At 35.1% G+C, this 25,573-nt stretch overlaps 1 protein-coding gene across 2 annotated transcripts in view; it reads right to left on the bottom strand.

Moving 5' to 3' along the window:
• The window catches only part of ELP4 (elongator acetyltransferase complex subunit 4), a 139,001-nt gene that overhangs the window by 54,983 nt on the left and 58,445 nt on the right, over positions 1-25,573 (bottom strand). The window contains exons 8-10 of one of the 2 annotated variants that reach the window (XM_051622094.1): positions 21,738-21,846; positions 18,923-19,029; positions 666-702 (exon numbers count right to left, since the gene is read on the bottom strand). In XM_051622094.1, coding sequence (XP_051478054.1) covers positions 694-702; positions 18,923-19,029; positions 21,738-21,846 — 225 coding nt within the window. In that variant the 3' untranslated portion in view covers positions 666-693. Of the gene's footprint in view, positions 1-665; positions 703-18,922; positions 19,030-21,737; positions 21,847-25,573 lie in introns of those variants that run through there. The other variant, XM_051622093.1, reaches the window with a different exon arrangement.

Here is a 25,573-nt window from a genome sequence, read left to right as displayed (position 1 = left end):
TATGAAAAGTCCAATGATAATAGTCTTGATGCACTATAAAATGAATGTTTCTCTGATGCCACACTGACAAGCAAACAGAAGCAGATGCTCTGTATATCAAAAGACAGCAAAAAATTCCCTTTACAAATAAGGTTATATATACTAGAATCATAATCCTGGATCTGAACTTGCAAATGAAGCGTAAATTCAAGGTAAGCCAACATACTTCTTTCTGTTGTGCACAGAAAAACACATACAGTAAGAATCTTCTGCATTTCCTGACTCCTACTGGCAGTGGGTTCTTCTGCTTTTGAAGCAGATTTATGTAACCAGGATCCCTAAATGTGAAAGGACATGGAAACTTTGTAATAGAAAAAAAGACAAAATTAACTGACTAAGCAATGATGACAGTGTCCGTAACTCATCTATTTTATATAATCTGCTACATGTTTTGATGGTACTGAGTAGGTCTATTTCCAAAAAAGTGCTAAGGCAGCAGAAGACAGAAGGTGAAAAATTAAAGAGGGAAAATGTTCATAGATTTCTGCTGAGAGGAGGAAGGGCAGTGTGGTGAAACACCTGAATCAGTAGCTCTTTATCCATAAAAGTGGTTGGATTCATATGTTTTTCTGTTCTTTGTATTGAAGTCAGTCCTTGAATATTCATGAGGAACAGGCTTCAGTCTGTGCAGAAAGCTTTTTTCTGTCTTTGTCTTCATGAGCTCTGGGAAGAAGCAAAGACATCTAAGGATAAGCCTAGAATTTTTAATGTTATGTAGAACTTTCATCAATTGTGGAGCTGAGTGAAAGAATTCATCAAACAGTACTTTTCCAACCAGAGATTACATTTCTTTTGGCAAATCAACACTATTAAGTCACAAGCACTCTATGTTGCTAAGGAGTTCAGAAAATAGTCAGTGGCAGTGCCCACAGCATTTGAAGCAGCTCAATTTGAAGTTCTGATTGTCAGTTGAACTTCCATCCCAGAGGACAGAGAATCCTCCTTTGAATCTCTAGGACATTAGACTGACTATCTGGCTTTCTTTTGTTAATGAGTTCATATTCATAGCAAGCCAAGTGTTTGGTTGCTAATCAAGTGTAGCAGTAAGGAAATTAAGGCATTAATCCAGCTGCTGACGGCATTCCAATATTAGAGGTCTTTGTCTGAATCACAGAACGGTTTGGGTTGGAAGGGATTGTTAAATATAATCTAGTCTAATCTCCAAGAAGAACAAGATTATTTGGATTTTCCTATCATGATTCTTAAAATAAAGATGAGGAAGGTGGGCAGATGAAGAGGAATGAAGGATGAACAGAAACATCTGCCAAAAAACAGCGACCACAGCTCAGAGAGATAAACGGTATTTTATAAAGAATATACATCAAGACTGCTATCTGTGTGGCCTGATTTATCACTTTGCAACTAATTCTAAGAATATTTTCCAATGGCTGTCTTAATGTATGGATGTATTGCAAATTCAGTAGAAAATGGAAAGTAGTTCAACATCTATAAAATGTTTAGAGACTGTTTTTAAAAATGAATGGCTTCCTGAAACTAGTTTTGAAACACAAAAATGGCAACATTTCACAATACCACAATGTATTGACAGACTGCTCTGATGGAAAAATCACTTTTCAAGAGGAGATGCTATAATTTTTATGGTGTTTTTTCTGTTCTATTAGATGCATTTATATATATATATATTTGCATGCTCTCTTCTGCTAGCTCTTATGTTTTTTTTTCAAGACTTTTGTATAAATCAGTCATTATGAAGAATGCTCCTGTAATTAGTATTGTTTGCTCTGCCACAGAGCATACCTGATGAAACCTAAAATTCATTTAAGGTCCCATAAGTTCTCTCAGACTTATACCTTTATTTTGAACTGACAGCCGCCTTATAATATATGCATTTTGGATATGCTATTAGTATTTTAAACCAAGTCATCTGAACAACGACCAGGTCTTTCTTAAACTAGTGTGTAAACACTTGCTGAATTCAATAAATCCCTTGCCATAAAAAAGAGATTTCTCCCTCTAGATATATTAATGTCCTTTATATCATACTTAAAAAATAAATAAATAGTACTTTTGACACATTGTGACCATTTACTGTTCTCCTATTTGGGCAGTTGCTCTTACGAAAAAATTGAAAAAGTATCAGCTGAATTCCTGGGGACAACTCCAGCCAAGCCAAAGTATCCTAGTTTTTAATTATAATTGCAATCCAATGCCCTAAGGTTAATCCTGCTCTCTGAAAGGGCAAATTATGCCTCTGCTAGTATTTTACTTTCAGACAGATTTTTTCCAAGTACTTGCTATGTATTTCATAGACATAGGAACTGGATGCTCATGCAGCTTTGCATTGATTCCCTTTGCACAAACACATACAGGGTCTGCTCCGTTTCACAAATAACAGCCTCAAAAGTCAAGTTTTGAGTAAGTAGCTCTTATTGGAAAAAAAAAAAAGTTTTTTTGGAGTAAATTTTTACATAACCTCTTTAGTCAATGAAAAGTCTGACTCGACATTCTTCTAACATCTGTCACATCTCAGGAATCACAATTATGTGTGGTCCATGACATATTTTTCAAAGGATCGATGATATGTGAAGCTTTATTAACAAGACAGAGAACTGCAGACTCTGTTATATAAAAATTACAATATTTTTAGGTTTAAAACTATTTTCAGTCTTTGAAAGCAATAATTTAATTTCAAATGGATTTAAAAATTATGCCTCTGTAATAGAAAGGCATTGCAATGATCTCTTGCTTCTACCATAACAAAGCTGTTGTGAATCACTGCAGCGTGTGTAGATATGGAAATTGATGGGGAAGCCTTCTTGGAATTAGCAACTGGATTTGCATCAAATTTATGGGCTGTTTATGATGTTTTAATGTCTTGAAGACTTCTTACTAGTAGCCTCATTGCTATCACAACTGCTGTAGTTACTTAGGATGCGTAAATATACATAGGACCTAGCAATTCCAAATCCATTAAAGTATGATCAGAGCTTGATTATGATAAATAAGTTTACTATTCAACCTTCCAGTTTAGAAGAACATAGATATTTAAGTATATGCCAAAAATATTCAGGTAATATTTAATTGAACTTGGGAAACCTTCATGTGTTGGTCTTACAAGAAACAATCTCATCCTAACTTAAGTGACCACCTCCACACAGGAATCTGTGATTCCTGCTGTTTGCTGCATCTTGATAATTTAGAAGGCTACTATAACAGTTGTCTATTTCATACATTCATTTGGCTTGTAACTTTCCAGTGCAACTTGCCTTTCAAAACAGGAAATATTTTTTTTAAATGTATAAAAACATTAATTGTAACCAACAGTCTTGTCTGATACTGATTTAACATGTTTCAAAGGTAGGTACTGCATTTTAAAGCCTAAAATGCCAGGCACAAATGACACTCAAGAGGTAGACAATTTTTATGATCTAGCTTGGGCCCTACTGACTTCCAGTGGAAAGATCTAGTGAGATATGACACATTTTTACACGTCATATCATGTGCTACATTCAGATGTGCAAGCACTTAAAGCCTATGTCAGCAACAGTTGAAATGCATGGATTATAAAAACCGTATCAATATGCATCACTCAAACAACATGAAGAAAGACATGTAAATACTTGTTTTAACTGAAAGAACTTATTTTTGCCTGTAAATACTTTACTCTGGGGCATCTAATGATCCTCTTTAGATAAATATAGAGAAGTTGCTTGGAAGAAATTTCAAACAACTGTATTTTCATCTTAAAACGTAACGTTTAATGACTCCTGTAATTTCACACAAGTACATTTAGAGATCCTAAGGTCAGGATTAGTTGCTGATGATGGCGTAAGTGGGTGTGAGAAGATGAATGTAATGAATTTAAGTGTACAATTAAAGTCAACAAGATTATTAAAAAAAACAAAACATTTTTTTAAAGGCTGCTGCTTATTTTATATAAAAAAATACAGTAATTTTTCTCATTTCGGAGAGCTTCATGTTTCTTTACAATGCACATCTAATATGATACTGGAAATAACCACACTTACATACTAATGTTTAACAAACTATATAAAACTGAAAGATATATCTAAGTGATAGGACATTATAATTGACAGGGAATCCTGCTTACAATGCTACCAAACTAATTTATTCAATAATTTCGAACTCGGACATTTGGTGAATACACCAGGCTAAGTTCTCAGTGACTGATCTGCTACAAAACTGGTGCAGGTAACAAAGTATCACTTTAATATACAGATTATTTAAAAAAACCCAACAACTTCATTTTAAGGCTAATTGTTAAGAATTAGTAAGTCATCAATTTAGACACAAAAGTGTAGTTGGTCAAGTTATCATGTATTTGATATATTACTAAACATTTTTTTTAAGTCATAAGTCACAAGCCATTCTTAGGTAATTAATATGGCTGAATAAACCAGAAGCAAAAATCCTAATACTGTAAAACTGCATGTTATGAAACCAGCAATCTGTCTTTTCAGTCACTGCCAGTCAGTATCCCCGGAACCGAGCTGTCACATACACTTCTAGATAGACAAGGAACTGTTGCATATAAACTATTTAAAAAACCAAAATTGGAATACTGAAAATCAAGAAGAAAATCTAAGCACTGAGAAGTGACTAAAGGCCTCAGACCAACAGAGGGGACTTGATCAAGGGAAGCAGATACACACTCATAAGTTATCATAAGGAAATTTTTTTGGTATAGACAATGTTTTCAAGAACCAGCAGTTCCTCAGTGTTTCAAGATTCAGATTTAAATGTATCATAAAAATACTCCAAACTATACTCTTGATTTTGAAATTATTTTTAAACCTGCAATCACTTGTAATGTCAGATTTCTAAGTTTTTAAATAAAAATAGGAAATGTCTAAGTAATTGGAGTTGTGATACTTTGTTTTAGTTACATACTGATAACTCAGCATCACACTCCTTTTATGCAACATTAAAGAAAAACTCCCTAACCAGCATCAACCCTTACTTTCATGTGAATAGTAGCACTCCTGATGATACTGGCTATTACTTAAACTATTACAATAAAAGTGCCATCATACATAACGACCAATACTTACCAAAAAGCAATCCTAGAAAGCTTTTTACTCTGAAGATTATTTGAGTAATCTCACCCTGAAATAAAGGGTCTGTTTTGTCAGCTCACATTTGCACAGGCAGCTTTTCAGACCAGTAAGTATACACAACATGAATAAATTTACAATTTGGAAAAGAATGCAAAGATTTCTTTTATGACAGAAGCAGAATTTGCTTTGTCATTCTTTTTTAGGTTCTGTATTATTAAAATGCTCCAAGCAGGTGTAAGCTTTGGTAAAGGTCAACACAGTAACAGGCATCTTGTCTTGATGTTTGACTCACACTACTCGTCTATTAATAGCATAACATTCAAACAAACAATACATGACGTTTTAAACACTGCTTGAATTTTTTATCTCCTATTCATCCAGTATCACACTGGCTACCTGAGAGAAAGACTTCGACAGTTTTAATGAATCAAAAATCAGAAAACCAAAACCAAATCTCACAAAACCAAAATGCTTTGGTTAGGAGAAAGCGGCAGTCATGCATATGAAAACAAGGAAGTCTAAGAAAAAAAAAACCACAATAAATTTCTGCCTATACATGCTTTCCTAAAAGTCTCTTGACACAAATAAAAAGGATCCTCCCCAACATATGGAGGAGTTGCTATGCCCTTCCGGGGCTGGTCTGTAGCTATGTTCACCTCAGGCACGCCAAGAAGAGGTGAATTGTCAAATGCAATTTCAATCATGGGGTGGTTTGGTTGAGGCAGATTAGTTGTATGCAATCATGATAGATAGTTTATCCCAGCCCCAAACTGCCGCTTGGGAAATCTTGCACGCAAACGAACAGAAACTCAGGCATTATTAGCGTCAAGAAGGTACAGGGAGGCAAAATTTGGTTGGCAGCCAGGCAAGATGAATCAAGGCGAAAAAGTGACCAATTGCATGTTCAAATTGGAAAGTGATAGGCATGGTGTAGTTTGGGAAAAAAAAATTAAACACCGGAAAAAGTCATACATTATTAATGATTCTGAGATAAATATTTAAAAAGTCTTTCTCTGTGGAGAAATGCAATTTTTCAAGTCGATGTAAATTACATGTATAGTGTCCTAATTTTAAGCTTCTTTATCCCAGAAGCTTCACTATGACAGTTCAGACTACTTCTTGTTATATAACTTCAACGATTCCCGTTCAGTAAAAAGATTCCAAATTACAAAATATCCACTAAAGAAACATTTTGAAAACAAATAAAAGGCATATTAGTTTTGCTGAGTTATTGGTAAGCAAAGCAATTATTTGCACCCCTCACACTGGAATATAATGGTCATACTTATCACCTTTACCTTTTCAAAGGTACCAAAATATTTAATGAACAAATCAGTAAAATCCACCTGTGCGAGCAATCACAATCCTTAGTACTCTAATAAATAGCAAAAAATTGCTAAAAGAGAATGTCCTCAAGTTTCATTGCCTGAAGTGATATGCTCTGACAAATCTAACAGCTCTTTCTGTGTCATTCCTAATGCACTTGTCACTCAGTATTATCCATCCTCATTAATGACAATGGGAAAGTTTATCTTGGGAACACGTTTTAAATCATCCACTCTTTACAATGGGACCATGAAATCTCTTACAAAACATGAGGCGGGAACTACTCTGACAACAAAACCCCTTCCTGGCAGCTTTACTCTTAATTCCTGTTAAAGGAATAATGTGTTTATCATACAACCATACGGAACAATATATTAGATGAAACTTGAAATAAGAATAGCTGGTTTGATTTTTCAAGATAGGAAGTAATTTTACAGTATTTTTATCATGCTGAGAACAGTAAATCCTCTTGGAATGTCATTTGGTACGGAACTGTATTTCCTCTTTTCAGAAAAAGAAAGCTTACAAAATACTCATAATTTGACTCTTCAGTAACTAAACGCTTCATAGAAATGGTGATGTTTCTCTCAAGAAAAATGATCTCTGACTATTTTTGGCTTTGTACAAATTCTGCTTTGTTTATAAATATTTTTACCAGATGTCTAGACTGTACTTATAACAGTACTCCAGTTATGCCTACTTTTTTTGCCAGTAAATACTCTGCCAGTGCTATGCACCTGCAACTGATGGGATGATAACTATTTACTGTACTTTGGATGCCCTAAAGTAAAACCTGCAACACTGATTGCTTCTCTTTTAATAATTTCATTTTTAACCACACCAACAGCCTTCCATAAAACCAGCAGTTAATGTAAGTTACTTTCAAAATCATCTATTACTGTATCTTCAAGTAATGCTAATATTTTTGATCGATTTGTAAAGTAACAATATCATTACAAAACACAACGCCCAGAAACAAAGAATAACAAATAAATGATGCGAGAAACTATTCCAGATACACCTGTTGTGTGAGCATAAACAACTCCTAAACTGAATGTGCAGAATAATATTGTCCTAGAAGATGCAAACACACATGATGGTGCAGATGCACAAGACAGAGAGGCAGAAGTAGATGAGACCATGTTATGTGTATGATTTTTAGTTCAGACTGCAGAAGGAAAAAGTGCTACTTATATAAGGATGAAAGTGCTCCACTGAAAACATCCTTGCAGTGTAACTCTCCTACCTTAGAGCCTCACTCTACAAACACAGTAAAAAATTTCTTATGTAGGGTTAGGGGCATTTCAGCAACGTGAGTCTAACTCTCATGGCTTTTTCAAAGAGCAAATACATGCCAATGCCTAGATATTTAAAAGTTGATATTTTAATGATACAAATACAAAAATAAAAATTAACCTAATACATTTAGGGATCATCATAATTAACTTGAGCAAAATGCGAATTCCATTTAAGTATATAGCTCTTCAAAGCTTCAGGAACCTGCTTTTAGTTACTGACTGGAATATCTGCACACATCCAATATTTATGCTTTCTCTCTATCTATTTTTAAACAGAATTAAAGGAGCAGCTAAAATTCTGCCAATAAAATTACAGGAAGGCTATTTTTAGTCTAGATGATGTAGACCAAGCACAAGCAGCCTATGGCTATGGTACTATTGAGACTCAGATCTAAATACAAATACCGGATTTCCTTCTTACTAATTCCTTATTTTAACAGCAACAAGAATTACAATTTAAATACCAGTTTGCATCCCTTAATAAACACTCAAACTAGAAGAAGAACCATTTTCCCCTATATTATAACAGCAAAAGCTCATATAACTCCTGTCACACTATCTCCTGGTAGCAAAAGGTTTGTGAAAAGCATTTAAAGCAGCGTAGGAAACCTGTAATCCACACAGAATTACAAAGCCTTATACCAAAAGGTGAGCAGCACAGATTAAGAAGTATATGGTGTTGTCACAGGCACTTTAGATTGCAGACCTGAGATACAACTCACTAAAGAGACCAGCGTTTATTGATTAAGCAACACATTACTAAATCCCTATTAAATCAATGAGAGAAGAGAGACAACCAATGGATAACAACATGTTAACACAGTGCTGAAAATAAAATGCTGCTCAGTTAGTAATATATGGCAGCTCAAGCAGCTGAGGGTTGTGCTTATTCTATACATCACACATACTATATAATAAGATGGCTACAAGCAGACTTCCCTTGGTCAGTCTCAAGAGTATAGCTTCACCACACACTGCTTCATTCTACTCTCCATCTACAAGCAAGAACTGCCAATTCAGGACATGTTTAAACCAAGAAAAATTTAATAGATCAAGGTCTTCCTTTGTTTACTGTTTTCCACTTGAATACGATACATGAGATTTAAAAGAAGTGGTGAATATTGTATGAAATTATCATATTCTGCCATACTTTCTGCCAATACACAGGCAACCATACAAACTTCAGGTTGCACATAAAAGCTCTTAAAAGCAAGATATACCAGTGAAACACGGTACAAAAGCAGAACTTCTCCTCTTGTTCATCTAAATGTGTGTTGGCTCAGAGATAAAAGCAAGAAAGGGTGCATGTCCAAAAACTGTCCCGGAACACTGTAATCCTTGACTGAGAACAGTGGAATGCAACCACCACTGTTAGTTTTTCTGCTGCTCACAGACCCAAGCCTATCTGTCAGCTGCACAGTTCCTAACTCCTCCAGCTGGAGAGCCTGGAGCAAACCCAGTGATGAGGCAGGTAACTGTATAGCTATTATCCAAACATGTGACATGTTTTGCTTATAAATGCAGCATTAAGGTTCTTTTCAAAACCTCAGCAGAGATTCCAGGTATATCCTGGAGACTTCAGAAGTCCCCTCAAGACTCAGCGACCACGGCTAAGTCACCCCCTTCAAACGTGGACATGCAAGTCACACAAAGCCTATCTTTTTCAGAAGAACTGAACGTACAGCTCCTCACCAAAGAGTACTAAAGATCTTAAAGCTTTAAACAGTAAGCAATCAGGTTATTTTAAGATTATCAAAAGCACTGTTGTGGGTGAAATAGATTTCTCTCGCACAGCAGTACTCAATATGCAACTTTTATGAACATCAGACTGAAAATTTCTCAGTAATTTTTGCTATACCAGACTTGAAGCATGATGAAAGGTGAAGAGACCATAGCGACTGTTTTCATAAGAACTATATGTTTCTTAAACCTCTAATACCTGAAATGAGGCATTTAAAATGAATTATTTTCAGCAAGCACTACCAGCTGCTTGCTGAAAGTCAAGCAGCCTCTGGCTGCTGTAAGTTGGCACCCAAATTAACTTTATTTATTTAAATATTTATGGACATCAATACAAAGCTTCAATTATTCTGCAGTATACAACAACTGCTCAGTTTCTTCAGAAGAAAAGGGAGCTGAACTGTTTCTTGATAATGCCATTCACATTCAAGCTATTATTCTGAAGGGAGTTAATATTATGTTAAATGTTAAGCTGTCCAGAAACCATCTTTTAAATGCAATAAACAATATTTTTCTTCTTGGAGACACTCTCACTTGCTACTTCAAAAGATATTGGGTTTTAACATGCAATGACAAATTTTAAATTGTGTTACATATCTTAGGAGAATCCTCTGGAAACCATATGCAATACAACCAAGGAAAAGCAAATTAAAAACGATATAAAAAACGTGCAACTAAAACAACTATGAGAAAGAGAGCAATAATGATGGCAAGATCAAAACCTAAGTTTATTTATGCCTTAGGCACTATAGTCCTCAGCCATTTTGTTTATGACAATCTACTTTTTGCAAGTGCCTCTTGGCCACGAATATCAAAATAAAATGTATTCTGGAATTCAGTCACAAATCATACCTTGTAATCTGGCCAAAGCAGGAAGTAGTATTTGCACAATTGTTATAGAACATTTTTTTCTTCACCTACAGTACTTTGCAGTCTATGTATACTTTTTCCTCCTGTCTCTTGTTGACACTTGTGTTAAGTCTTTCAGACTAAGAATTATGACAAGTTTGCCCTCAATAAAAATAAAATTCAAGATGCTACTTTCTGTTAACAGTTCAGTAAAGGGTGATACTCTTTGTGAATCAGTAAAATAAATAGATCAGCAAAATGGTGCAAAACAGTTTGCAGGGGTGAAAAAATTAAAGAAACCACAAATTTGTCAGTCCTTGACAGAATTATGTTCACCCAAAATCACTAGTGTTTTCCTAAGACTGGAAATGTGAACCTTTAACCTTGAATTTGCAAAATCACAATAAAACAAATTGAAATTAGTTTGATTAAGCATGTTACTAGTCATAGCAAACATTTGGCAACATTGCTCTGTTCTCCTACAAAATGATATTTTATCCAAGTTTTTGATGGGACTGTCTTACAGTTTCCTAGTTTACAAAGTACTTTGAATTGTTTTCTACCCACAGATCAGTAATCAAAAGCGTAACAATCAGTAGTGATACAAGAAGAGATCCAGATGGATGCCCCTCTTCCATGTAGAGATGCCAAGTCATCTTACTCTTAACTTATCAGTAATAGCCCTGAACTCTACTTCAATGTGTATCAATTATGTTCATGTATGATACAGGCCTGTGGTTGAGGAAATTACTTCATCTATGCTTTATTTTTTATTTTCCTGCATTTACAGAGATATACAAAATTCACAGATAGACTTTAATGTGTAAAGGCAGGATGGAATTTGGTATTATTTGAAAGTGAGAATGTTATTATATAAAAAAATAATATATTATTAAAACGTGGTGGTATTTGAAAGAGCATTTAATGGAGGTGGTACTCAGCTCCTGCTGAGAACTACTGTGAAGATGGTGCTTAATTCCTTTTGCTCCTCAATAACTCAACATCAATATCTTTCTAAATTATACCCACAGACATTTGTCAAAAAAGCACTACTACTTTACTGAAAAATATAATCCTTGTAAAGAGGTTTTAAATCTTTACCAACCAACATTTTCACAAAAGATCTCTTTCACCTGTCTCCCAATACTAAGAAAGTGGGAATATGTCAACTACTTTATTTGTCTGGCAAATTCAAGATAAGTTGACCCATTTATTTACAGACTGAACACGGCCAATCCATTTCATGCTGCAGCACTGACCCTTAACACAGATCCTGTGAATGAGCAGTCCATTACAATATGTACAAGTGACCTTTAATTGCATTAATGGCTTTGTTGCATATTCTTCCATTGCGACAACACAATTATGGTATAAATATTTCTAAACAACATAATTCTTTACATATAAAATGGATGAGTTCTGTTTACTGACAAGGAACTGCAGATGCACTGCATTATAAGTGTTAAAGTTTTGAAAAATGTAATGGAGCCCTCATATTATACCTGTATAATATCAAACAACCCATATAAAAATTAATTATGAAATAAATTTCAGGATATTACAAATCTTCATATACAAGCAAAAAGTTACTGGTACCTTCCTGTACTCATCTTCAGAATATTGAGATAATTTAATTTACATTACTTAGTATTACATGACAAGAAGGCAATTTTTTCAAATTAAATTTTTCCACTTGTTCAGAAGATGCAAATGTTCTGAAATTCCATATACCACAAAAAACTTCTTACTTGATTTCAGCTCTGTGTACCATTAGCACTCAGAGGGCTTTTTTTTTTTAAACAGGAGCACTTGAAGTATTGTTTTACCTCAAGTTATTATAACTCAAAATATCTCCCAAAACTTTCTCTAATTGAACTGTCACAATTTTAAACACCTTTATTTATTCAAAATTGTTTGAAATAATGTAATACACTTTTGACAGGCAGTCTTTTACAATATTGAAATCAAATCTTTGATTTCATCAAACCCTTCATATTCTGTGCCTTATTCCTGGAAGGCTCATGCCAAAATGATTTAGTTTGATTTTCTTTAACAATGGTAGGTTGGCTTGACAGCATCTGACAAAACAATTCAGTGAAGTACACCATACCAGGTAAAGAGAACCTGAACTGGCTACTAGATGAAATAATGCAGAATGGAGCTTGGAATTATGACAGAATTAATTTTGTAGGAGAATCTTTTTGCAGTATTATTAATTTTAGATTAATGTTATGGGTGTTATAATTACTATATTTTGATCTACATTTAAATAAGCCAGTGGTAATATCTTTATTAACACCATAGTGAAAATGGACAGGTAAAATCCATGCAGCAGTGGTTTGACTGGCATAAATTTCAGCTGAATTTTAATATAATATTTTACTTCCCTCTGTTAGAAAGTTTAGTTTTATATGCAGAGTTCCCTGCATTTGAGTGCCTGAGATGAAGTGGAGTGCTAGAGTTTGCCAGGTGTGATGCTATCTGCTCAAGGCAGGCTGAAGAGAAAGTTTACCATGTAACTCCAAGGACACTTGCGTTCTCAAACACATAGGGATGAGAGGCCCCGAAGACTTCCTTACATTAGAAATGTAAAGAAATACACGTTCTGTAACACTTCAGAGAAGTTCTGTCTCACCTTTGAACCAGGAATACCTATAAAGTTTCATCCATGCTCTAGGCCCTGGGCAGCCAGGCAGTCACAACCATGTTACCCTCTGGATTTGCAAAAGCAGGTTCCATTCTGAGGTTGTAAGGCCCTAACATGGGGCCAAGTCTTGTACTGTCACCAGTGCATGATCTTAAAATATGGAGTTGCTTTTTATCTATGTATGAAGGTAGATTGACTAAGCTCCCAGTATTACAACATGTATCATGTAGCATATATTAGCTTTGGTGTTACATTGTGTGAACTTTATCTCAGCCAACAAGAATTCATTTCCATATTTTACGGATCGCTTGCAATAGTACTATCATCTTACTTCAATTTCTAATAAACCAATGTTTGGCCTTTTGTCAGCTTGCAGACTCACAGATTCTTTATAATACTATCTAAAAAAGTTCATTAATTCAAATGTGTTTGTTTATTTACGAAACTTCCTAACTTATTAAACATCAGTGTAATATAATCAGGATTAGAGTGAGTCATTAATGAAGGCTGCTTCAAATTTTCTTGGAAGAAGCCTGTAAGAAGTGATGCTATTAGAGGTGCAGTGGACACTTTCTTATTCTCACTGATGCAGAGATTGGTATGGCACGTGCTAGTATTTTATATATATGCTGATCCCATACGTATGTACTGGTGACAGGGTTGATTTGCTCCTCCAGAAGAAACAGCTCACAAATAATCTTAAACCATTATGTCCATGTCTGTTCCTGATGCCTTTAATGAATAATTGCAAAATGTTTCTGGGAGCATGGTTCTGGCCCCTAGTGGCATCTCCATCTCCTGAGTCACTTAAGACCAAACTTGGGCTATGCTAACACCACAATGAAGCACTACAGACATCAGTCCTGACTTGGTTTTACCCACTTGTTTTGGTAAATATTATATAGAAGTGGCAAATCATACTTTTCCTTTGCAAATAAGTTTACCTCAGTATAGTCTGTATATGCAATAAAAAGGGATAGAACGGGGAGGAAAAAAAAGTAGAAATACTGAGATTTCAGATGGAAGCTAAGATGAATTTCTTGTTTCTAATTGCCAACTTCACCATCTTAAAGAAAAGAGTTTTACGTCTTCCCAATACCAATGCTGGACACATAACATACAAACTAGTATCTGATGTTGCGATTAAATCTTGCTTATTTTGGCAATCATTACTTTTCTTATAGTCCTTTATTGACAGATGAAGAAAGTGCATTATTTTAATGCCTTTGGAATAATACTTTAATTTTTAATTCTATATACACCCAGTCACTGTCTTTTGTGGTTATGTGTCCTTCCAAAGACATAACCTTTTACTCTGGCAACTACCACTACGAAAAATGCATTGCAGAGTGCTCCATAGTACCATATTGCATGTGGCTGCCAGTGAGAAACCAGCAACTTGCCTACCATGAGACTCCTCTAATTCTGACTTTCTTCTCCTCCTGTTAGGAAACACCTCTCAGAAAAAAATCTCCTGAACACATACATTAAACTCTGGAAACTTACTTATGCTTGTTGTGTGGCAATTGTTTCTATAATATATGACCCTCGGCTTCAAACTGAGCTGTCTTTGAAATATTTTTATTCTAGTTTGTACAGCTGTTATATAGCCATTAAAAAGAAAACCACATTAGCTGGCTCTTACTTGTGTATTGATCAAAAAGAAAAAAAAAAATCAGAAAAACAATTATATATATATAATATATATATAACAAGCTATATTATACCACATGTAGGAAAAAAGCTTACCCTCTACATTATTGACAGTTGACTGTTACCTGGAGATTTCAAAAAATAGGAGTAAAGCAAAACTAGGGAACTAAAAAAACAACCCAAAACCTCACAAACTTTCTTATTTGCAAATATTTATCTGAATTATTAACATTCAGAATAATTAACTTTAAATAGACAATTTCAGAGGTTTATGTTGACCAGACAGTAACAAAGGGAGTTAATCAAATATGAATCTTCTCCAACTGTCTTGTCAAACCAGGTAATGATGTCCTGCCAGCCAAACTCAGAGGGAACATGTGAAACAAATACAAAAGTAAACAGGCCTTAAGCTGCCCAAGGGAAAGTCAGCAAGATGGCAATTTCAATCATTTGGAATAATACTAAAGCAGCCTTAGGCTTTTCTCAGAATGGAAACATGTCACTGTTACTGCAATATTTCAACAAATCAGACTGCAAAAGAAAGGAACACTTATGTAATAGCAGCAGTGGAACAGCACTTTACTCAACAGAGAGGTGGAAAATAATTAACAGGAAATTCCCTTTCCTGAGTAATTGCAAATGTATCTAAATAGCAAACGATTTCCTGAGAAATTTCAAGGAGTGAAAAATTCAGATTTAGGCACAGATTCCTTTAGTTCTCATACAGCAGGCATTTACACAAAAATTATAAAGTTCTATGAAATAAAACTATGAACATCATATTCTTACACAATTTATCAAATGTTGATCAAACTTACATTCAGAGCTACAAACAAAGCAAAAGGTACTTCCAGAACAATTCTGCTGAAAAGTTTCACTAAGATGAAGGGGTTGTCATATCATTTAACTGAGAAATCAAAAAATATTTCAAATATTTGGGGAACTTACCTAATCAGTAAACTTTCAGTATGTGTCTAGTCATGTAGCCATCTTTTAGTCAATCATCAGAAAATCAAAGGCAAATTGGCATGACTCAACCCAAACTTTAATACCGCATGATTGTGTCGTGTAAGCTTGTTTTGTGCGAGGGCTGCTGTGGTTTTAGCAGAGAGATTAACAACCGGACCTAAGCTGGCCTCCAAACCTTGCCCTGCTGATGCCTCAAGCCCTTTGAAGTCTGACCATCATACCTGGCAAAACAACAGTGGGAACTAGGCTGGTGTCAGATCTAATCAAGTTTCCTGCCTCAGCATAGCTAACTATGGGGTACACTAATTGGCCCAATTGCGGATTATACCTTTTGCTACAGATTCAAGACAATAATTTAGTCAAATGATGGTTTTTATCTCCTTCTAATTAAGATTCCAAAGTGGGAAGAAATAGGATTAGACAGGCTAACTTCAAAATTGTGTCCTTTAAAGTGGTATGCACACAAGATAGCTCTCTGATAATATTGCATATAATAATGCATTGCTAGGGACTAATGTGTGAAGATTTGGGAAAGCTGGATATAGCTACTGCACCTTTTACCATAACCTTCTAGGTTTTTCTGAAAAGGGTCTATCTCATAATTCACAAATGGCAAACAAACACTCATACATATTAATTAAAAAACATTTTCATGCTAGATTAAAAAAACCAAACAAACCCTACCCTCTAGTCAACCTTATTTTGACAAAGAAGAGACAAGAAAAACTGAAACAGTTAAATGATTCTGCAGACTATAAAGAGGCAGAGTCCCTCCCACAAAACTGCAATCTAATAAAATGGATCTGACATGTAAGGTTTTTTACTGATGAGGGCCAAACCATAAAGAGTTACTTAACCAGTAAGCAATCCAGAGATGAGAAAATCCATGTCCCATGCCCTTATTTTAAACTGTAAAAAAAGAATGGCCTAGTGATGAAAACCCTTTTTTGGAGAGATGTTACCATAAGTCATAGGTTGTGTATCTCTAACTTTTCTTACGTAATTTGATTTTAAAGTGGCATTTCAAGTAGAGGTCAATATTTTTACCCTAAATTGTGTATATAACTAAGTAGAAGCTTTCAAAAAAAATGTCATCTACTTAAAATACATTTTAATTTCACATTTAAGCTACATAGTGAAGAAATTATAACCTTAGCTGTACTTTGTGTAAAATACAGCGTTGCTTGCAACACACACTTGTGCTGCTTTATGTTTTAATCAACACAACCTAACCTGACTGCTGACTCAACACATTCTAACTGCAAAAACCCATTTTAGAAGGCTGTATTCACATCCCTTCTTAATTCAATTTTCCCTTGCTCCCCCTTTCTTATTGACCTCATTGCTCTAGTCAGCCTAGCTGTAGTCTGCTTCCCCTAACAGTATGAGGAGGAAAACCATATGTGTTATAGATTAGTGGCATGTGTACGGGACTGTGATCTAACCTGTTCAAGCCAGGGTAGTCCATGTCAGTTCAGCTTATAGAAAGCATATCTCAAACAAAACCTGAAGTTATTCAAAAGGGGCTGCAGCTGAGCAATGAAGGGAGCAATTATACAAGTAGGTCATCTATGCATGTCTAGGGCAACAGGTTGTTTCAAGAGTTCCCCTACACACTTTTTTCCAATGCTTCTGCCCCATGGCTAATTCAGTGTTTTTTACAGAGCCTCCTGCTAAGGTTTGGGGGTTTTTTTTCCCTTCCAAATTCCATTACAAATTAGAATCCCAAACACAGCTGACAGGAAAAATTATATTCTGAGACAGGGTTCATTGTGAGGGAAAAAAACCCCAGATATTCTAATTCATAGCAAAGAATGTACTGTGTTGTGAAATGAGGGTGTGTGCTTCTCTGCACTTCTGACAACAGGAGGAAGGAACATTTGTGTTTTAAAACCAAACAGACTATTAAGGCTTTTGTTTCTAACATACTGCTCAAAAGCAGTTGTTAAAATGGCTTAATACCTCACAATGCCTGGTTTCACTAACTGCATTCTCTGGAAAGTGAGAAACACTCTAAAAGACTGTCTTTGGGAAAAAAGACCTCCTTCATGTATTTGCCGTTAAGTGGCTTCTGAAGAGGATACCTCTAGTTGAGAAACTTCTAGCACTCATGCAGAGATGACCTGCATGAAGAACTGGCTGCCTGATTAACTATTAACTACTCTCAATAGGATTAGATAATTAAAGACATTGATGACCATTAATTAGGAGGAGGGCACCTTAATTTGTCACTTGATAGGGCCCTTTCAATGATTTATAGGTTAGGGCTACTTGCAATTGTGAAGGGGAGGGGGCAGTGAAGAGAGAGAACCCTTAAGTTACCTTATCAAGTGGCCAGCTAAAAAGGGCAGAGGGTCAAATAAGGGCCAAAGTGGTCACTTAAGGGTGAAGTCCCAAACACCAAAGCAGTGCCAAGCCACATTGACCATCATTTGGTGATGGAGTAAAAAATATGCTAATTTATTGGTGGCAATTCTCTCCTTTTACGGTTTCAAGCAGTTAAGACAAGTGGCCTGCTTAAGAGCTTTTCATTTGAAAAGAGATTAAACAAAATCGTTTGTCAGGGATGCTTGGCTGTTTTATGTCTTTGTTAAAAAAAATTTGCCCAGACTGTACCGATGACTATCACATCACCCTGAAAGTCATCTTCCATCTCTAAGCATTATTTGGTTAATAAATACATCAGCTCTAATTGCTTAATAGTGCTATGTTCATTTGCTCTTTAGCAAGATTAAAATGAAATACATCTTTTGTATTACTGCCTTCTATCAGGACTGTCTGCATAAAGGTCACAGAAAAAAGTTTAAATTTAGTAGGAAATTTACTTAAGGACATTAGTGTAAATGATACTGTGTTTAAAATGACATAAAAGAGCGAAAGGTGATTTCAGTAATGCAAAGAAAATGGTTTCTGAATACTGATAAGGACACTTATCCCTCATACCACACACAATTTTAAGCAGCATTATACATTAAAATCCCTCTACTGGGGTAATAACATGTAGCTACTTTCCCACCCACTAACACAAGTAAGAGCAAGTCATTAACATTTAATTAAATATGCTCCTGACATCCTTAGAAACATGTCACGCTTTGCTATTGAAGGTTGTGGCCTACTTTCTGTGTACATTTTAAACCAAAATAAACTATTTATAATGGACTGATTTACTGCAGCAAACGAGACATTTTTAATTAGAAGGCATATTACAATATTGTATAAAACTGTTCTGAACAGCAAAGCAGAACGAAATGGATTTACAACATCTGATGCATATTTCATGTATTTCACAAAACGAAACATAAGAGATGGGATTAGCTCCACCTTTTGGGTTCTAAATAGTGAAACAAAACTGTTTCTCTTACCTCAATGGTGAACAGCTTCCTTTTTAATCTAAAAGCAAGGTCCTTCGTGTCTGACACATCACAGATCAAGCTATTAAGCCGAGGAATCTGATGTACATGAACCAAACCTTGTGGAAGAAAGAGTAAAAGAGGGAAAAAAAAATTAGAAAACGCTGTCATCCAGATGCAAAATTAGAGTCTTACAGCAGAATTCAGTATATTTACACACACTCATCCTCCCCTTTTTAAACTGGAGCTTACTACCAGAAGCAATGAAGCAAACGGTGCGATTATACTCAAGTAATCAAGCAGAATAAGATAAACAGAAATCCTTGTGCGAGGAAAACTAATTGCACTTTGGTACAGAAATACAGATGTAAAGAGGGATCTTAATACTTGTCAAAACTACAGCCGGTTTGTGTGTGATTTTCTCTTGTATTTACAGTAAGCAAATATGGCTATCACCTTGCATGCTGCCCACGGCACCACTGAGTGATCTTTATTTTATTAAATGCACCAGTAAGCAGCCAACAAAACAAGGCTTATGGGTTACTGATAACCACTGAAGCTCTAATGAGAAGTACTTCGTTTTGCACCCTGAAAATGACTCTCAAAAGTTTCTGGAAAAGACCAATTTAGATCATGCCTCTTGATAAATTTTAACCCTTATGCCATCTAGGAGGAATACGTTCTCTTCATGCAGGAGGCTTATACAGCTGCTCAGATGTTTTTAACAGCACTAGGTGCACTGCAAGCTCTGCATTCTGTCAGCTGCAACTCAAGCTGATTTTTTCTGACAAGGACGCTGGATGGTTTTTGCGCAGCCTAATATAGTTTCTGAACAACCTAAGGGTGATTTTCTACATCTGAAAAACCAGGAAAATTCTACAGGGCTTCTCAATTACTGGCCTATATTTGCTATTCAGAAAGCCAGCATATAAATGGAAATACTGAACATTTAGAAAACACATCTTACTTGAAAACAGCAGCTGTGAGAAAACCCCCAAACACTACAACTCTATTTTAAAATAAAGCAAATATTTTTTGCAGGGTTTTATTCATTTATTTTTAAAAAAGGAAAAATAAGGGAAGTAAGTTTCCTAAAATTGAAATACATTAAAAAGCAAAATTTTTATGGGCAATAATTAAAAAAAATTCTCAATAATGCTAGAAAAATATTTTTACAGTTTGAAACCTTCAATCCTTGCCTCCAATCTGGTGACATACAAGAATTATTTGTTTAGCTTTTGAGTTTGAAATACAATTATATATCGGAACAGCAGGTATAACACAGGGTTGCTTATAAACAGTGTTGTCAAAATTGCATTTAAGGATCATCTATAGAATTCTTTTGTTATTTTAGTGACCTGTCAACCATTTACATTTTCAGGCAGCTCAATAAAATTATTAATGCAGGATTCATTAAAGGATGCAGTAATTTAATTAAACTTCTCCCAAATAACGTCAAAAGTCTTCCATCATCTGCACTAAATAAATAAGCTTAAAATTTATTCTTAAGCAAAAATGAATCCACAAAGTTAAAACTACTAAAAATACCTATTTCTAGAATGTTAGATTAAGGTTGCCTAAACCTCAAAAGCTATGTATATTGGCATATAATTTTCACTAAGTAGCATAAAAAAATGGTTTAGCATATACTTTTACAGGAAACCAGGAAATAACTGCTAAAATACACATTGTCTTAAAGGATCTCTTCAGTACTGAGAAAAGGAGTATCAAATTGACAGAATTATGTTAGCATAAACAAATGCCACATAACGATTACACAGTCGGAAAAATAATTAGGCAAATTATTCTATCTTTTGTTCACAGTTTCTTTTTCATTCACCTTTTTGCAGATAATGAAATGTGCACTACTTTCATAGTCAAAAAGGGTTTTCTCTGATTTATTAATTGCAGCCTGCATACACACAGTGGTGTCTCAACACCATCTTTGCTTTTTTCCTATAAATTCTGCTATGGAAAACACTGCCACATTCTCACATGTTTACAGGAGGTTTCAGAGAAGCAGTTTACTTTCAACTAAAGGTTTCCATGGAACTACAGTAGTATCACAATAATAACAGCTGTAATTTATGCACCCTCAGAGCACCGTTCCAGATTAGCTAAAACTGTTTGTTATTCACTGCTTTGGCTATGCATAACTTCTCATGTTTTAAAATTTAAACAGTCCTGCTGCAACAGCTAACAACATCTTTGGGAAACAAAAGACCAGCTTAAAAACCCTTACACATTTTGAAGATGAATCACTTGAAAGGCTACATGACGTTTTACCAAAATTAGTTTCATATTTAACATGCCACACACATCCATGTTCATTTCTTTAAATGTGTAAGTTCTGTAACTTAGAGATGAAAATCAGAACATTGTTTTTCGATGAAGTTTATATAGCACATCATTTAGCAGTTTATTCACCTTAATGTAATATATGTTTTTCCGTGTTCTCTATTTAAAACTTGGCAGATCAAAAGTATTGATTTCATGACAAGTTCAGCTCACTGGTCAGATGATTGCCAAGCCTCCTCTGCATGTGAATTCCCCAAAGCCTGCCTGTTGAGATGTACATCTGATTGAGCCATGCCTCAGTAATATGGCTTGACAACATGCAAGGAGTTGCCATGTTTCCTTTGCAGCCTTAATGCACTTTACTGAAAATTTTCCTAACTCAAGACTGGATTGCAAGGAGAAACATTTAAGACATATATCCTAAAATGAAATCAAATGCTACTTTATTGCAGATACCCAACTGGAAGGTAAGCTGCTAAGTGCCCCAGAAGCAGGGCAGACTTTTTGCATTGCTAAAGATGGAACTTACCGTGGTAATCCTTGTATAATGGATTGGTTTCTCTCTCAGAGCCAATAAATGATTCAAGACCAACTACCACATCTGACAAGTTTGTTACACGTTCCATAATTGCTTTATTCTGTAAGACATGGAAACAAAATACACATCTGATGTGATGAAAAAGGTAATTAATGTTCGTAGAGTAAGCTCTGGTCTTCTCAGTGACAAACTGTGGGGGAAAAATAGGTCATCAATACTTAGAAAATACATTAGAGGGATTTTTTCTTAAAAAAAAAAAAAAAAAAAAAGGACTAGAAAATTCCATTTAAAGAAAATATACATTTGATGAGCAGAAAACCACAAAAGGGCTAACTCAGCACTAAAGTCATATTTTCCTAAGTCTTCATAACATAAACATTAGCTCCCATTGGATATATTTACAAGCCATGTGGCAATTAAGCACCTCTTATTGACTTCTGCTATGAGTCAGATGTCCAGCTTTTGTTTGTGTTCTGAAAAACCTTGGTTTTTAATACACTTAGGCATATCACCTCTAATATTTTGAGCAAGCACAACGCACATTAGTATTCATTTTGGTCATTATTTAACCAACATGGAAACCCAAAGCATTTTCTCCAGTATTTTTTTCTACCAGTTCCTCTCTACACAACATGAATCTATAGCTTCAAGTTGTGTGACCATTTCTTAATATATTTGTGATTTATAAGTGATGCCTTATGTCTGCTGCAGCAACCTACTATCATGTGCCTTAAATAAGCTGTTTTCTGCATAATTTTCTTTACGTAATTTTATCTAGCAGCAAGCGATAGTCAAAGGTTATAACAGAGATCTTCAGAGGTAACTCAGGATAAAATATTCTTAAATGCTTTGGTGATGTCAGCATTTAATGAGCAAAACAGGAGACAAATCTGTGCTAAAAAGCAAAGTATTTATTTAAGATAAGTAGTTACCCTAAAACTGCCCGGACAGCAGGTACACTATTGCTCTTAATGGCTCTAGATGCCACACCCATCATACTTCCAAGGGCTATCAAGACCAAACACCTCAAAAATACCCATTCCAAGTATGAAGAATTAGCTGTAGCTCCAAGTTAAGAGTTTTACATTTTTAATTAATTTTATACCATTTGCTGCACTTCTTCCATAAACTATACAACCGACACCTAATATGAAAGGTAAACTATTTGATAGTAACACTTTAGAAAGTAACTAGAAGCAGAACTGTGTTAGAAAAGCCTATGCATGGTACTGACACATGGGTTCATTAAAATGATGATCAAAACACCAACTGCTTCCATGAACCCACACTGCAATACCATTATATTTCCTAGCCACAGAGAAGCCTACAAAGCAGACATGAAAGGTGAACATTTTCTACTGCCATCAAAGAACACTTTGAATTCTGTTTTTGACTGCTACCTAAAGTAACTTGTGGCCTGCCCTGCACAGGCCAGTCTGCTCAGGTTACAAGGCCTAAATCCACTGATCCCATGGTACCTTTACACCCCCTCCTTTCCCCACCTTATGGGCCAGATGGCATTAAATCCTGGGGACTGGTTTCTTTTTAAAGCTGCTACTTGTGCACAGGCCAAAATGATCTATCCCCCTGGAATCAGGGAACTTCAGTTTTACTTACAAAGTCTAATGATGGTGATAAAATAGTGTTATACTATAGAATAAACTTTCTGAGGAATAAGTGATCTGAGGTAAAAGAACATTGCCTACATATCAATCCCAAAATTTTGATATTATATTTACCCCTGAAATATTAACACTGACTTGCAAATTATTTCCTCTTCAAGGAAAAGAGAGACAGTATACTGTATTTTAATGGAGAGTTTTAGCCACATTATTCTACAAGGGTAATCATATAAAGATGGTATAAATATAAATATGAAGTGGCTAGTGATTCCTAGAAATCCACAGACCAGAAATTGCTGTATTTTGCCAGTTCTTCAGCAGGCTGCTGGATGTTATTTGTTTAAGCAAGAAATCCAAAACTGCTACATAAGTAAATAAACACTGATGATTTCTGGCAGCTAACCTAAACTCTTGGTATAGAAAAAATACTCTATCATTTGTTAACAAACAACACATTTGCTGTCCATGAATGTTTTTGCTTGCTGGTTTTGACAACACTGGGTTACAAAAACGGTGGATAGAAAGATGCTCAGCCATCAGCAAGGTACCCGGATGGTTAACAGTCCTGCAAATCTTAAGAAGAGCATATTTCCTATTTGGTCTTCATTCTGGAAGGATGAAAGTGAAGGATAGCAATTCTGTATTTGTCGAAAGATACATATGTCAATATGTTGGTTTCAGCTCTTCTCCTGAACAGGTTTGCTTTCTTAAATTGCAGTCTGTTTGCCCATGCTGATTTTGTTTTTTTTTGTTTTTCAAGTGTGTCAAAATATTCTCCTGGCTTAATGCAGTGTATTTTGGGAAATATTTTGCACAGTGAATCGCCACACCAAACAGACATTTGCTTACGTGGCATTGTTGCCATAGATCTGTATCTATCATGTATTTTCTAGTTTGCAGTGTTCAGCACATTAATGTCCAATCAAAGCTGACGTCAGCACACAGATAGTTGTGATGTATGGCATACTGACATAAACACACAAATCATGTTGCCCCATCTGGGCTTGAAAATTTAACAGAGCTCCAGATCTTCCTCCAGCCCCATACAAATCTACCTCCTGCTTCTGGCATAAACTTGGCAGCTCTGGAGATGCGCCAGGACATGGTTAGGAGGGAAGCCAGGAATGGGGAGATTCAGGGAAAGAGTCTGTTGGCAGCTAGAAGAGGTATTGTTTTAAACTACAGTAAAAAATATATAAAAAAAACAACCCAGCCCAGTCCTGGAAAGTTTTCAGTCTTGCTAGATGTACTGCAGTTTTTCTAAATTAGTTAGTTCAGCCAAAATGTAATTATTCTAACAACATGGTAGCAACCCTGTTGTGCAGGCTGGGCTGGGTACCCCTTCTATATCTTACTTTGTGCTCACTGTTACATACATTTTCTTTTAAGCACAGACTTGCAATATTTGGGCTTACCTAACTTGTACTTTCAAAGCAATGTCTCAAGAAAATCCATCTAGCATGTTGAATATGTAAATGGGAACTACATATATGTGTATAACCAGCTTTTGGGAAGGGCAATTATGGAAAAAGATTGCTTTGTCCTACTAATTTGTTCGCAGAACCTACACGGCTTTGAGTAATTATTTGTGCCTGTTTGAAAATACTTAAAATAAAGCTGTTCAAAATATATAATCTTCTGTACGTAAGTATAAAGCATGGCATTCTACAAACACAAAGAAATGTATAGCCTGTATCCTCAGACTTACACACTGACATTAATACTGTGCGTTTCTACTGGATTGAGTTCTTAATGTACGACAGTTTTATCATTACTACTATTAATCAAATCAATCTTAGTTCATCTGGACTTCATATGAGGAAAAAAATCAGTCTTTTCTACTCTGCTCTAATATCTAGTTTTTTGATTCTCTGTCAAAATTTTTCTAACACCCAGAGATATGTCTGACTCTAAAGAAATTACAAGTCTTGTAAAATTTACATAATAAAAATATTTAAATTCTCACTCCTTGTGCTGCATTAAGTCAAAGAATGGAAAATTTTCTTAGAACAGCTTTAACTTTTATATGTAATACATTAAAAAATCACAAAATTTAAAAGAAAATAAGAGACTCATATTAAAGATCTACCATGAGAGCCACCTGTATAAAGGCATTAAGCTCTTGAATCACCTCAGTTTTGTATATTTATATTTAACATAATTTTAATACTGATTCATATATTGAATTGAAAATAAGGTATTTTA

This window comes from Apus apus, chromosome 5 (genome assembly GCF_020740795.1).
Source record: "Apus apus isolate bApuApu2 chromosome 5, bApuApu2.pri.cur, whole genome shotgun sequence".
Classification (NCBI taxonomy): Eukaryota; Metazoa; Chordata; class Aves; order Apodiformes; family Apodidae; genus Apus; species Apus apus.
The sequence above is the reverse complement of the archived record's forward strand: the minus strand, read 5'-3'. Positions and strand labels throughout refer to the sequence as shown.